General features: G+C 37.8%; 1 protein-coding gene across 1 annotated transcript; it reads right to left on the reverse strand.

The window, feature by feature from the left end:
- Positions 1–12,015: 12,015 nt before the first annotated feature.
- On the reverse strand, positions 12,016–14,671 carry LOC126793279 (uncharacterized). The gene has a single exon (XM_050519746.1). It carries the CDS (start codon positions 14,580–14,582, stop codon positions 12,312–12,314), a length of 2,271 nt encoding a protein of 756 aa, XP_050375703.1. The 5' UTR covers positions 14,583–14,671; the 3' UTR covers positions 12,016–12,311.
- Positions 14,672–15,862: the final 1,191 nt, after the last annotated feature.

Below are 15,862 nucleotides of genomic sequence, written 5' to 3' on the forward strand. Positions count from 1 at the left end.
TATATGTGCAAAAGGTGAAACTACCATCATGAACTAGCATGAGTTCCAACCTCAACTTGCATGTGTGCACAAAATGCGCACGCCTCTTATTGCTTATCTAGTATATCAAACCTACAAGGCCTGCAGTACCATATAAAAACCTGAGCAGATTATATATATCTAAGCCAAAACCTAGTCATTATCACGATATATATATTGATATAAACATATAAAACAACTTGTATTATTTGAGGCTAGGAAATATGCAGATAAAGGGAAAAACAAATTACACTGAAGTCTTTCAATCCAGTAAGTGATCGATCGATATCTGAGAACCGTTGTTATGCTATTTTTCTGAAAAAGGACAGTACTAAATTCAAGTTCATACGATAAGTAAACGAAATTGTATTGAAGTAAACGAAAATCCACTCGAGGGTAATGACAGTACCAACCACTTGGGCATTTGAGGGAAATCGCTGAAGCTAAAAGGAAGATTGTTCGTGTTTGCGTGTGCCACAAAAGCTGGGTAGTCATCACTCAACCTTTTGCTTCCATCTTTTACAGATGCTTTGCCACTATTATCTTTTCTTTCCATTAATCCAATCTTCTCAAGTTTCTTTTCTTGTTTTATTTCTCTCTTTTACACTTTCACGAGCGTAAGAAAAACGCTTTCCATGATTTCATTTTATTCTAAAACTCCAAAGCAACCACTCATGTATTTCAAAAGAAATTTCAACAGGACCCCATGAACACCCTAAGATAAAACTCCCTAGCTATATTGGTCCATTTTTCTTTTTCTTTAGGCCATACAACTCCATTGGATCGTTTGGCTCTACAGGTTTGTAATTGCGACAATTTCTGTGGCCTACAAAACAGAAGTTTTCTTCTTTTTATCACCTATTCTCTTTTGGTTTCTTATCTTGTCGTCCCCAAAATAATATCAAGTCTTCAAGGTCAACCTAGCAAATCACATTTGATGTCTCTTTCGTAATGTCCCTCTCTACTGTCCTTTTCTTATTATAATTGAAAACCATTGTATTGATCCACTTTCCTTTTAGTCAATCCTCAACAGACAAAATAACCTTATTTTTTTAACTCTTATTTTTCATTTTCTTAGTCGACTTGGTCGACACTCCCTATTAATGCAAATATAGAGCAAAAATCTGCCGTAAATGCAAGACTTAGTACTGGTGATTATAGACTTTTCGATGTGCTGTACTGAAAGTAACAACATTAATCCTTTTAGTCAATCCTCAACAGACAAAATAACCTTATTTTTCTTAGTCGACTTGGTCGACACTCCCTAATAATGCAAATATAGAGCAAAAATCTGCCGTAAATGCAAGACTTAGTACTGGTGATTATAGACTTTTCGATGTGCTGTACGTGAAAGTAACAACATTAAATTGATAGCCGGATTAAAGTTGGGGGACCTTACCAATCTCATGTAGCATGATAGCATAATGGTTCTCAGCCTTGATCAATGTCAGTTTCAATGCACTGTATACGAGATCCAGTAATCACTGAGGAGTGAGGACAAAAGAAATGCAACTGTTAACATCAGAAGCAAGCTGTAGAGTGCATAAATAATTCATGCGGAAAACAATTAGTGTATGCATATGCATCCAATACAATTACTGTATGTATATCTCCAAAATCGAATGAAAATAGGAACATAAAAGGAATTACAAACTGACGTCTGAAAAATATAAAACACAATTAATTCAAAACAAACAAAATTATAAAACATCAATATCATATCGATTATGGCTATTAGTACGTCTACTCTCGCCTCAGAAATTTTCTTTAGAAAAAGCAACAGGAAACCTTCAGCGCTACTTTTTCTTTCGGCTTATGGATGAGAAAATGTCAGTTGATCGCTTCTCATCATCTATATGAATTTGCGGGACATATGGTCTACTTTCGGTACATGATCGATGATCAACTAGTACTTGTGTAACGACCCTAAAATTTCAAGTTTAAAAACTCAAAATTTTAAAGTCGTTAAACACCAAACAATTTCAATGAAATCGAAATCATTTAAAATGTCACAGCGGATCATTACTGAGTTCTCAATACAACTCAGACAAACCAATTATTACAAACCAAATTTATAATCCATACATAAAATGGAAATGTAATAATCCTCACAATCTCTCACAAAACTCACGAAATAAATGCTCACAAAATTCTCACTCACAAATCCACTCTAGCAATCTCACCACAAACAGGATAATGAACGACTTCAAGTCCCCAGAGATGTCCTTCGATTCCCACTAATCGACACCTGCAGTAGTATCCCTTACACCATCGAATTGGTGCACCGGGATTGTCAACACACACCCGGTAAGCTTTACAGCTCGTATGAGTAAAATAAAACAAATATAACTCGCATGACAATATATATGTCAATCCACAATTAACAAATATAAATGCACTCATGAGTCAATGGACGGCCCATCTGGTTGTCCCGAAAATATAAAAATGAAAATACTCATGAGAAGTTGGGCAACCCCTCTGTTTGCCCAAATGCATTATAATACGAGTACTAATGAGCGTTGGTACGCCTCTGTTACCCCTCATATAGTACACCGCCGACGTTGGGTAACTTCCTCGCTACCCAACGCCCGGCATAGGGCAACCTCCTCGCTACCCTACACCCAACATAGGGCAATCTCCTCGCTACCCGATGTCCGACAGACAGACTAGAGCTCTAACTGTATCGTAACTTTCGCCCGGCCAAAGGCTAGGTTCCGACATGCCACACACGTCCGAAGACTGGTCCGAAGACATAAACACGTACAATAATCTACTTATTATTGTACAAATTTCATCACGTACTCAATATATAATTCTCATCACCTCTGTGATCATAATTCACAAACGAAATCCTAACAGTATATAATATAGCAAACTATATATATATGTACCTATTTACCATTTATACCATATATATACAATCCACTTTATTATATACATGTCATATTTCTTTAACACGCCCGAAGACAAAACGATTTAACAAATCACTACGTTAAAATCACGTACAATAATCTACTCATTATTGTACAAGTTAAATCACATGCTCAATATTTAATTCTCGTCATTCGAAATGACCAATTCCAATGAATTCATAACAGTATATAATATAGCAAACTATATATATAGTACTTATTACCATTATACAATATATATGTAATCCACTATATTGTATACATGTTGTAATTCAATATTAAAAACTCTTGCAAAATCTTGAATCACCGCAATGGTAGATTCGTAAATAAGTGAGATTTTACTTACCTTATCGACTCGAGCGTAATTCCACAAGTTCCGAAGATAATTCCTTTCCTTGCTTTATCGATCACCTTGAAAAGATAAGAAAAGAATTTAGAAACGTTTCGTAAACCTTTAAATGCCGAAACAGTAATAATCGGTTACTGTTCAGCAATTTTCGGTTTTACGAATTTACTGTTCACCGTTACTATTTAGTGTTACTGTTCACGGTTACTATTCACGTATTAATGTACAAATACATATCCAATACGTATCGTTGTACGAGTACATACTGTTTATGTATTTCTGTACGTACTGTCTCAGTAAATAATATTTACCGTATTATCCTTCCAAAATTACTTTTTACCTTTAGTAAAAGTAATTTAAATTTACAATTACCGTTCGTAAATAAAATTTACATTTACCGTACATAAATAAAATTTACATTTACATTTATCGTACGTAAAAATAAATTACAAAATTACCATTCTCGGAATCACTGTTCACGCCGCCGCACGTGGCGGCGCGTGGGGTACACGCGCCACCCCCGGCAGGCCGCGCGTGGGGCACACGCGCCGACACCCCTAACGGCGTATATCACGCCACCGCCACCCCATTTCTCTCTTTTTCTTCCTCCTCTTCCTCCCCACGGCCTCACGCCGCCCCTAGACCCTCCCACGCCCTCACACGCGCCGCCTAAGGCGGCGGTACCTCTCCATCATCTCCAACCTCCGATCTCCACCAAAACATCACAACTCCACACGAAAATTCAACAACAACATCACAACAACAAACCTAGGCTATCCTCACCTCGATTGGAACTCGAAAATCACCGGAGGCGAGCTTAGATGCGGCGGTGAGAAAAACAGAAACTTGGAGACGTCCGAGCGGCTTCGCGACTGCGGGGCACGGGCTGGCGAGCTGGATGGTGGCTGTGGGAGTCCTTGCGACGATGTTGGGCTGGGCGATGCACGTCACGGCGGCTCGGAGGGAGGCAGATCGGCGAGAGGATTTTCGGAGGGTGAGAGAAGGAGAATCGGGGAGAGAGAAAGAAAAGGAGGCGGGGTGAGAGAGAGGGAAGAATGGGTTTCCAATTATGGGAACCCTAGCTGAAAACATTTCCTTTTATACCCCTCTCTAAAATCGGAAACTAACTTCCGTCTTTAATAACTTTTAGGTACGACGTCCGATTCGAACGCGTCACATACTCACGAACTCGTATCGACGAGCTCTACAGCTTTCATGAAGGAAGTTTTCGCAAACGAGCGACGGAATAAACGTCGATATATACGTTACGGAAACGTAACGTTTTTCTAATTAAACGTTCCGAGAACGTTACAACTTGTACGTGCATCTCTCTCTCTCTCTCTCTCTCTCTCTCTCTCTCTCTCTCTCTCTCTCTCTCTCTCTCTCTCTCTCTCTCTCTCTCTCTCTCTCTCTCTCTCTCTCTCTCTCTCTCTCTCTCTCTCTCTCTCTCTCTCAGTGGTGCAGACTTGGTGAGATGTGTTGATATGATAAAATCATTAAATGATATACAAATCATGGATTATGGAAGTTAATACCCTCATGAAATAAGTACTAAACTCGAGCTAATTAGTTTTGACGCCTAGCTAAAGTTGAAAACAAAGGCATTACAAAAAACAAAACAAAAAGGTGAGGAGAGGATTCTATTTCCCGGGTAGAGTTGTATGATAATCAGTTAGTCATGTATTTGCAGTTGCATAAAGACACTAAGTGATTTCGGGAATCGCACATTACTATTCACTAACGACAGTGAACGGACGATTTTGTCTTCAATGTTGCTCTCTAGCTCATTTGTTTGGAAAATCCTCGATTGCTCTTTTTTTCAGAATTGTCTGATCACTTTCATGGCTCCCTCATCTCGAGTCTTTCTTAGAGTTATTTCAACATATCTGTAATTTTGAGATTTTTTGCGACCAAAATTTTGGAGTATTTTCTTTTGCCTTTTTGCAAGTATGATCTTAATTAAGACCAATCATCACTTTTAATCTGATTTGAATCCTTCTGCTCAAACTTTTTGATATTTAAAACATATTTTGGCTTTGGATAATGAGTAATTGATTTGTGGAGTTGTACCTCCAACTGAATTTTATCTGTTTGTGTATCATTTGGCTATTGATTTGTGACTTTAAATTTATTAAAAAAGATTCATACCGGGTTATTTTATTTGTTCCTAGATATTGCCATAAGTCTACTGCGTTGTTCTTCTATTTTTTTTTCTAGGAATTTGGAGGAATAATGGGTGATTGGGTTCACCCAATTACCAAAATTTTAAGATGGATTTTTTTTTTCTGATGTAAAGATAAGTTCATGTTCTTGATATGTATGTCATCAATATTGTCTTATAAGAATCTGAGAAAATTGAATTAGATTGTGATGAAACTAAAGGCTATATCAGTTTCAAGTATGTCGTGAAAATGAATAATTCTTGATTATTTTAGGACTTTTTACTCTCTTTAGTCTCTTTCTGATATTTGGCTAACACATTTTGAGATCACATTATAATACATTGATTCCTCCTAAAAAGATTATAAAATCGGCAGCAATGCGCGGGTAACATTTCTAGTGAGATATAATTTGAAAAGCATCTTAAAGGCAATAAGAACTAATAACAGAACTCTAATAACTGATCGGTGTAAGTACAACTAGCCTACAGTCTACATGCATGCAAGTGTAAGAACAATAGCAGTATGCCAGTATTTACTATTTAGTCTTTGGTACGTAACCTGACTAACATCAAACATAAGTTCATAAATTCATGTCATTCTAATTATCCCCACTGCAGAGACAAACAAATATCCTCAATTTTACCTTTGTGGTGTATGTGCTAAAATCTGACAGTGCAGACCGCGCGCTTGGTATCGATTCACTGAGTGTCACTTAAACATCTATGTAGCTAGGCTGGTTCAAAGCTAATATAATCAGGCAAAAATGCATTGTGGCATCACCTTAATTTCATAACTGAAAATCATCCAAAACATTTTCCGAGTCAGTTCTTAATATGTTCCAGACTGATCAACATATAGCTAGTTGAGTAGGTTCACTGCCTAATTCTCAGAATATATGGTCCACAAACATTCACAGAGAAATGAAGACGAACAAATCTGTACCAAAATGATTTTAATACTTGGATGAAATACAAGTTCAAATTTGTCAAGCTTATATATAGTTATATACTTATATACTCAAAAACTACAGAAAACTGCTCAGCAAAAATAATTCTACTCAAAGGCTTTGAACTTTTGATTTTACTTAACTTTTAACACTCCACGTTGTATCCCTTGCAGGAAAGTTTAGAACCGAATCGAAAGACCCTGCTTGCGTCTAAAGTTACATATGACACGCATATGGAATTCACTGATTATAATGCAAAGATAATGCAATGAAGAACTCAATTCAATCTGATTGCTGGCTCACAACCGTTTTAATGAAGAACTAAAGCTGCTCTTTACAGCACAGTTGCTGGTGAACCTGCTAACTGTATGCTAGAGGAACAACTGGGCTGCCCGATTGTTCCCCTTTGTGTTGGTCACAATTTAAGAGAAGTCTTTGTTAATTAGGTTTTAAGGCCCGGAAGTAGTGTGTTAGGTCTTTTGTTGACGGTTGATATCGATTCTGACGACCCCCATTCTAACCACAATGACAATGATGATATGATTCTAACTATATAGTCGGGCTAGCAAATTGATCGAAAGTCATAGTACAGATAAGATAAGTGCTTATTGTTTTCAATGAAGTTCATCCTAATTTCTTGTCCACTTTTCCATACAATAAAATAGTACACTGATCAATCTAACCTTAGTAATTTCGTAAATCATACACTTGATCGAAAAGTAGACTAAGGAGTTCTCACATCTGTCTGTGGCATATAATATGAAGTATCATTTCTTCTTTCTTTCCTCCTTATAAATTGAGCCTTCCTCTGAACTAAGTTGAGGCATTCAGCTGTACTAAATTTTATAATTCAGGCTATAATTACAAATCTGATACTTGAAGAAATACTGAAATATTACCAAATTTTCTGATTACACTAGACAATAGATGCCTAGTGATAGGAACACTTTGTGCGACGTTCTTAACATGTTTTTACCTCAATTTGTACTTTGCTTAGCCCTTATTGTTGTACTATTGAGTCATTGAGTCGTAGTAAGAGTCTTGGGCGGTATTAGATGCATTTTTATGCTTACATGAGTTAAAAACGCATAATTGGTCTAGAGTCCTAGTTTGACTAGAAATCCTTGTTAGGTTTTGAAACTAATTATCTCTTACTTATGATTTTATTTTCTTATTTTCAGATTTGATTGAAGAGATAATTAAAGAAAAAGAGATGGAGCCAAGTCATCCAACAATTAAAGATGATCATTAAAAGCATAAACATGGCATGTTTTAGGGATTAAAGAATGACATGTTTTAGAGAACAAAACATGGCATGATTTAAGGGATTAAAGCATTGAATTATAATATGAGGAAAGATGCAACTACCCTCATTATTTCCTCTATATATACATGACTTCATCTCTCAAATAAGAAAACTTCTCATTAGCATTCAAGAGCCAAAACTCTACCAAAACACCACCATAAATTTCCCTCACAAATTAGCCAAGCCGTCCACCCCAAAACTATCATCATCTCCACCGAGTTTCACTATTGAAGACACACCTCCAAGGTTTCTACAACGTGTGATTCTCACAACTCATCTTCATGGCTTCGTCTATTTGTGTTAATCTACAATTCTTTGTCTATGAAGATTGTAAGTTGTTATTTATGTAGAAATATTGGTTTTGTATTTGTTTTAGAATTTTCAGATTGTATTTGATATTTTTTTAGACTACACCGAATTTATGTTCTTATAATTATTGAAGTTTGTATTTCTATTGTTGTGTTCTCATCATCTTTCTCATACTTTTAGATAATTTTCAGATATGTGCATATGAATTTAGTGCTTGGATGCAGTCCCTAAGATTGTGTTTGAGTGCTAGATTCATCAACCATATTAACACATATCGAATCATGCCCTAAGTAGGTTCGGTTTGTGTTGATTAAAAGTGGTAAAAAATTCTGGAAATTTGCATGTGAAACCATGGTGGGTGATGCCACACATGAAACATGTCTCCAACAAAGATTTGGTGCTTAAATGTAATCTTGTTTGATTTTCTACTCTAAGTGTTATTGAATTCGATTGCATGCAAATTTAGATTAGGCCCTAAGTCAACCTAAATGTTAATTGAAATCTTGCATGATTAGATGATCCCCTAAGGCTCTAATTGTATTGGTGTCTAAAAAGTATGTAATTGGTCGAATTAGAATGCATGATAGGTTCGAACTTGTAATTATGTGGTGTAATGGTAAATTTGGTTTAAGTTTGTTAAAGAGAAGTTGATCATGTAAATAGTAATTTAGGTTTTATTTTAGTAGTTAATAATCAATCTCAAACCCCCCATTATTTGTTAACACTAAAAGTTTAGAGTTCCCTTCAATTCCCCGGAAAGAACGATCTCTGCTTATTCTATACTAACGATGATGTTTTACAAGGTTTATTATAGACGTTTTAATTAACGCTCTATCACCTAGATGCCATTCCTTATCACTTAGTACGTATTGAAGGAACCGATCTAATTTTTCTGTTCCTTGTGTGAGTTGGGTCAACAGAAACAAATCCCGAAAGTAGCACTAATTTTCAGAAGACAACCATGGAGATCGAAGATACTTGCCATGTAAATTCATACTATATATATATAGGTGTTCTTCGCTACGGAGGTCCGGACCGTCCGGATTCGCCGTTTTTGGCGACGACAGGCCGCAACGACGGGGTGGACCACGACAGCCACACTACCCACCTCTCGGTGATCCCGTCTGTGCCGACCGGAGCTCTATCGGCGACCTGCGGGAGTCGAAATATGTAAAAATCAAGTTTTTAGGCAGATTCCGGCGATTTTGCCATTTCGACTGATTTGGGCAGCCAAAATGGTGATCGCTAAAGTATCAAACTTAGTAAAAACAATGAACGCACCAAATCTATCAAACCTGAACCATTCATGTTTATATAGCTACAAAATACTCTAATACGCCATAGATTTAGAGGTGGCAAATGGGCCCAAAAGCCCGAGTCTGGCTTAGATCCGTCATGTTAAAAATCGGCCCGGCATGGCCCGAGCCTGTTAGCAGCCCGGCCCGGCCCGAGACCGTTATTGTAATGGGTCGGGCCGGGCCAAGATATTTTGGCCCATGGGCCCAGCACGGCCCGAGCCCGTTTTTAGCCCGGCACTACTAGAGCACGATAAATTCATAGGCCGGCCCGTTAAACACATAATTTTATATTATTTGTATCAATATTTAAATAATTATCATTATTAAACTTGAATATTATACTTTTAAAATTAAAATCTATTGATTATTTCATTATTTTAACTACAATATTTCACAAATATTATCAAAATAGTGAATAAAACGTCATTATTTTGAGATACGTAATGTTTCAAAAATAAGATTATGAAATGTGTTGTAGTATTTTATTTATTTTGCCATAAATAGTTATATAAAACAAATATTCAAAGTACATAATATTTGTTATTTTAATTGTGTCATATAATGCTAATGGGCCAGGCTGGCTCGCTTCTTGGCCCGGCCCAACATGGGTTTGGGCCGTGGGTCGGACCGGACTTAATATTTAAGTAAATGACCCGGTTCGAACCCGGCACGATAAATAAATGTGCTGGTCCGAGCACAGCACGAGCACGGTTTTAGCCCGTTTAAAATGGACCGGGCCGGTCCGGCCCGGCCCGTTTGCCTCCTCTACATAGATTATATAAGGCAACACCAATTTATTTATGAGATGCCTATACAAAGAAGATGCAGGGTGCTTTAAACGTAACACTTGTGTCCTAACACGGTAACACCCACGCACATTGTTCGAGTGCCATCCAGAGGATTTCTTATTTATTTCCTCACTTCAACCAATTTCCCCCACCAACATGAAATTCCAAAGCAAGTATCCATACCTGTCCTAGATCCCTCTCCTAATCATGGCCTCTTTTTTGTTCGATCTGTTGTTAATCAAAAGAAAAGAAAACTAAAAGAACTAACAGAAACAGTAGAGATACACATACACAAAAGCCAAAGCTGGGTGTGCTACCTACTTGTTTTTTACATATCGTATGAAGAATTGATCTAGTGTAAAATAAATATTATGAAAAAATAAAGTAAGAGAAAATTCTCTATAGTACTGTTCAACTAGAGACTCTGCTTGAGCAAGGAGCCAACCCCTCCTTACCCATCACGCAAGCAAAGAGTGGGCACCAAGTAGAGACCCTGCTTCTCCCTTTATATATCAAAAATCAAATTCCACCCAACTCATCCATCCCCAAAACCCTAAATCCCAAATCCCCCCGTAGCCCATATTCCGAGGTCTCAGCAACAATGGCGTTTTTCCGAACCACCTTCTCGCTACTCACCGGCACGGTCTTCGGCATCTACATCGCTCACCTCGAGGAGACCTACCGGAAGCCCAAGAAGAGGGACTCCGACGAGACCGAGGCCTAGATCCCCCACCCTATTTTAGGCTCACGTTTCAGAGAACTATAATGGAGTCGATTCGTTGGGTATGGGGTTGGGGTTTTTTTAGTTTTTGAGATTGTGGGTTTACTCTGTTACTTTGGGTTCTGATTGAAATGGAAGTAAAGTTTCGAATTGGAATTTCAATGTATCATCGTGAAGTTGTTGAATTTGCTAGTTTAATTCGTTTGGTGGATGACTGAATGGCAATGATTTGGCAAGTTAAGGAAACATAAGTTCTTGCCCGAATTTTGAATGGTTAGATGAATTTTGCATTCCAATTGGAAGATCAAAGATGTACTTCACAATGCAGATATTACTGAATTAGTTGTAGGATCTAGAACCAAGGTTGGATACCTTCAAATGTCTATTGTAGTAGATTACAGAGTCGATAGTGTTAGTATCAAAGAGTTTCAAGAGCAAGTAAGACTGTAAGACACAATCTCTAATTATAAAGTAGAACCGAGAAATAGGCCAGAGTTGAAATGTAAGAAAGAAGAGCCAATTTTTGCATTAGAGTAATAGGTAGTTTTCCCTATCAACTAGGATGTACTGACCATCTTATTTGCAGTGTAGTATTGTTTATACTTTATACTGTCTCCTATTGCATTTCTGTACAGATAGTAATTTATAAATTCCTTCGGGAGAAGAACCATATGCAGGTCAAACAGGCTACATTTGGCACTTGTTTTGGTAGTTTTGAATTATGAAATAGAAGATTATTTGTGCAAAATTTTTCATCTTTTTCATTATTTTGGAAGCTTTGAGTTTGAGGTTTTCAGTTTTCACTTGTAGCTTGTGTTTGTGTTTTACTTATAATCATCTGCAGCATGAGGAACGTTGATATGCTATTTATACTCTATTGTCTGTTGAAGGATTTAATCCTGTTCTTGTTCAACAGTTTATAACTTTATGTTGATATCACCATTCTTGAACTATGTCTTCGATAGTAATCACACTGCAAAAAATTGAAACAAACGGGGTTGAAAGCTACTTAAACATGGAAAAACACACTGGTGTCTCGTTTTTAATTGTCATGTTCTGATAAATGCATTACCATTTACCAGCAGAAGGATTTCACTATACTGATTCATACATATCAATGTCAATTAGAAAATAAATATTTTTAAGAATACTTTTAAGCCAGTTTCATTTGAATTTATCCTTCTTGCAAGTTGCATCTGAATTTGGATATATCATTTAACTGAATTGATATCCTGATGTCAACTCAATCTTCTCTGGATATCAGATAAAGCCATGTTCTTCACCATTTTGTTGCTAGGGTATGTATGAGGGACATTGATGATGCTAATTGGAGACAGAGAGGAAAGTGTGATGCGAGGAAATACTCTATTAAATATTCACACTGATACATATTTCCTGATAAAGAAAAATATAGTGAAGCAAAACTTAAAACTTGCTTCAGCAGCCCTTTTTACAAATCTGATTCACAACAATTTGTATCTGTTGTAAACTTCAGCTTGCAAGTTCTAGTCAATTCTCAGGTAGAGGTCATTTGAAACAGGAGAGGCTCTGTCACTCTCTGATGGTGATGAAGAAGAAAAGGCCCAAGGGTCTTCCCTTTTGAGGGAAATACGCCACTCGTCAATACATGGAATTTGGTGAGGTTCCAAACTTGGGGGAATGTTCTGATCTAGAATATTTAGAATCTTTTCTGTTTGTCCTAGCATGTGAACTGCGTGCCTTACACTTTCCTCCCTGTCTTCAATGGTGCTGTTCAGACACTTTGTGCTTATAACTTGCTGCAAGTTAGTGAGACAGGCACCCAGAATGTCAGCGATCATGACTGTCAGCACTTCAAGTAGTCTTTCATCTGTTTGGTTGAGGCTGCCTCTATGGTTTAGCAGAAGAGTTTGACATATCCTATACATGGAATTCGCAGCTAAATCCTTTATAGGCCATTTCGAAGGTGAATCTATGATACATGCATTTATAGCTGTTTGGCTCCTTTTCGATTCTACGTATTTGACTTTTGCAGTTTCAGAAAGTTCTTCAAGTACTTCCTTTGAGCTTTTCCCCTGATGTGACAGTTTACGAAGATCCACATCTAGCCATCTGTGGTAGAGATCGACCCCCAACCATACAATGGTTGCTGCCTTTCTGATGTTGGTAAGATCTTTACTTTCCAGGTGATTTTCAATGAAAGTTATGTATGTGAACCCTTCGTTTACACCGCGTATTAATCCTTTTATTGAAGAACTGCTGCTATTTGGAAGTGCAAGAGCAATACTGGCTAGTGTTGCAACTGGTAGCGCCCAACAATTTGGAGGTTCTTCACCATCTAGAGAGGGAACTTTGCTATTGTCAAAAGCTGTTACTCCTTTGAATCCGTGTGAAAATGTTGATTTCTCCAACAGTGTGATAAGATGTTTAGGCTCACTTCTCCTTCCCATCTGGAACCAATGATCAGTAGCATCACAATTGCTTTTCGTCATGTGCCCAACTAATGCATCCTCCCCTTCAAGATGCAAAACATAACAGCTGAGATGCTCTAAGCTTGAGCTCGATTCTGATGACTTTAGGCCTGAGTCATTGCAAACAGTGTTGCATCTGATATTCTTCTTCAACTCTTTGCAGAAGTCGCAGCATACCAAGATTCTGCTTACAAAGAAAATGGAAATAAAGCGAATTGCTTTGCTCATTATAACAGTCCCTGTCTGCATTCCAATACACAAGTCCAATAGCTTATTCTTTGTGTCGTGAACAAGCTTCCTGCAGTGTCTGCTTCTGATCCTTAAAGTAGTTGGACAGTCTTTCAACTCCATCAGTCCCTGAGTCCAGTACTTTTCTACTTTAAATTCTCCTTTGTAGGTTGCATTTCCTCTTTTTGAACACCTGAAGTTTATGGCGATGAACCATCTAGATGCTGGAGCAATTGTTCCTACTGCTACTGCGACTGTCTGTGTAACAAGAACCAAAGTGGTCGACCATTTGTAGTCAGACTCCCCGCTACAAAACTTAAATGACCAGGGCATCAAGTAAGTTCGAAGTATGGCCTCTGCTAGAATCAAGGAACTCAATAGACAGATTGCTCCAGAAGCTGTGCATGTCGCTGATCGCCCCATAACAAACTGGGGGCTGGAGGTATGAGCCATCATCCAGTATTTCATCAGATCCTCTCTCATTCTGCAAACAAGTTTCTGACCAGTTTCATTTGACCTCTGTTTCAGAGCTAATTGGTTTCTTCTGTTGTATTTGAGCTCTAAGTAATGCTTAGAAATCGGAACAGTTAAAGCAGAGAAATTCAGCATGATAAGCAAAACAAGCATGATGAACATAACAGAAGCATGTTCCTTCCAGAAAACAAAGATGGCACCAGTAGCTAATTGGATGCAGATATTCACAATAAGGGTAACTACCAATATTCCAAAAGCAATAACATTCATCATTAGTTCTTCATTTTCCATAACTCCGAGGGAAGGCATAGAGTTACCCATTACTGTGCAGACCAAAGCCGAGCTGCTGAGCTTTGCAAGCTGATCCTGACGGCTAGGCATGGCAGTGTTTAGATCCACTGATAATTTGATTGCCACACCTATCAGGGTCAAAGAAGTTGCGTTGATAGAGAAGAACTTGCAAGGAAACCAAAGTTTTCTGTGACGAATGCCATGGATGACATCTGCAGCCATTGTAACTAGACAGGCCAGGGATGCAGCTGTTACATAGATGCCAATCCAAGGCATAGGGGCACTAAACTGTCCCTGGTTGAGGTTCCCATTGGCGTCGCAGCCGATTTTCATCTTCTTAGCTTCTCAGGTGATCTTCTCTTAATTTGACCTAAACTTTCTGTTCGGCTTCTGCTGTTGCTCAAGGCTATCTGATCATATAGTGCCGGTCCACTTAGGTTACTATGGCTTATATATGTGGACTGTGTTTGCTTTGATGATGCCTCCATTATTAATATTAGACTTGTTCTGAATTAGTTGTTTCACTTTCAGGTTAAAGATGAGGGAGCGTGCTAAGGTTTTCGTGTATTCTACTCATGAGAGTCAAGTGGTATCACCTTATGCTCATTTGAATATTCAGCGGTCAACATATCATCTTCGTCATACAATTTCTAATTGTACAGTAAGGCAGTAAGGATGGCTGAGGACGTCATTGCTTCCCTCACCATGCTTGGTTGGGAGCAGAAAATGGACGTGAAACGGTGAAACTTGGAAGTAAAATCTTTGTAGGGAATGTGCCACCAAACAGATGATGAAGAGAGGAGCACGATTTTGAGGAAGGAAGACTGAAAGGAGGCCGAAACTGAGGGATCAATTTATGGTCGGAGAGACGACACTTGTGGTTCAGGTCACAGAGTAGTCAGGTGAAGATTGTTCTGTCTTTGTAAGTTTGTATTATAGGAGAGGAAAAACTAAAACGAATTCTATTGAAGTATGGTTGTTGATTATGAAGTTTACAGGCTTATATGCAGTGATATGCAGAGGTTCGCAGGGGATGCAAGTAGAGCTGCAGCCCTCCAGTTTTTTGGTTGTCGTTTGTTCCCGTTGCTGTCATTCTCAATTAATGGAAAGGTGGTCGTATGCTCATTTTTGTGTCGTCCTCTTTCGAATCAGTGCATTAAAAGCAGAATCGTGGGTTGTTGGCTTTTTCTCCTTGATATCAGTTTGTGAACACTTCTTCCCTTGTTTTTTGGTTCTGTACATGCTTAGGTTAGATAGATAGTCGTTGTGTTAGTCTTAGATATAGATTATTTTGAAGTGTGTGATGTACATTAGTTTATAGCTCAGTTTTCTTCTTTGTACTGATATATTCATGCAGTCCATATCTTGTATTTTTGAGCTTAGTTTTTAATACATTGAGTTGAAGCTCTAAAACATTCTCTTCTTATTCTCTCATTCTATAGTTTGCGAATAAGATCATTTTGATGATGAGATATATATATATATATATATATATATTGAGATTTTGATTTGATTGTACAATATAACGTGATGCTTATTGTACGTGGTTTTAACATTGAGTTTTGTTAAAACGTGTTTTGTCTTCGGACGTGTTTATGTCTTCAGACGTGTTG

The sequence above is a fragment of the Argentina anserina genome, chromosome 5, assembly GCF_933775445.1.
Source record: "Argentina anserina chromosome 5, drPotAnse1.1, whole genome shotgun sequence".
In the NCBI taxonomy this organism is placed as follows: Eukaryota; Viridiplantae; Streptophyta; class Magnoliopsida; order Rosales; family Rosaceae; genus Argentina; species Argentina anserina.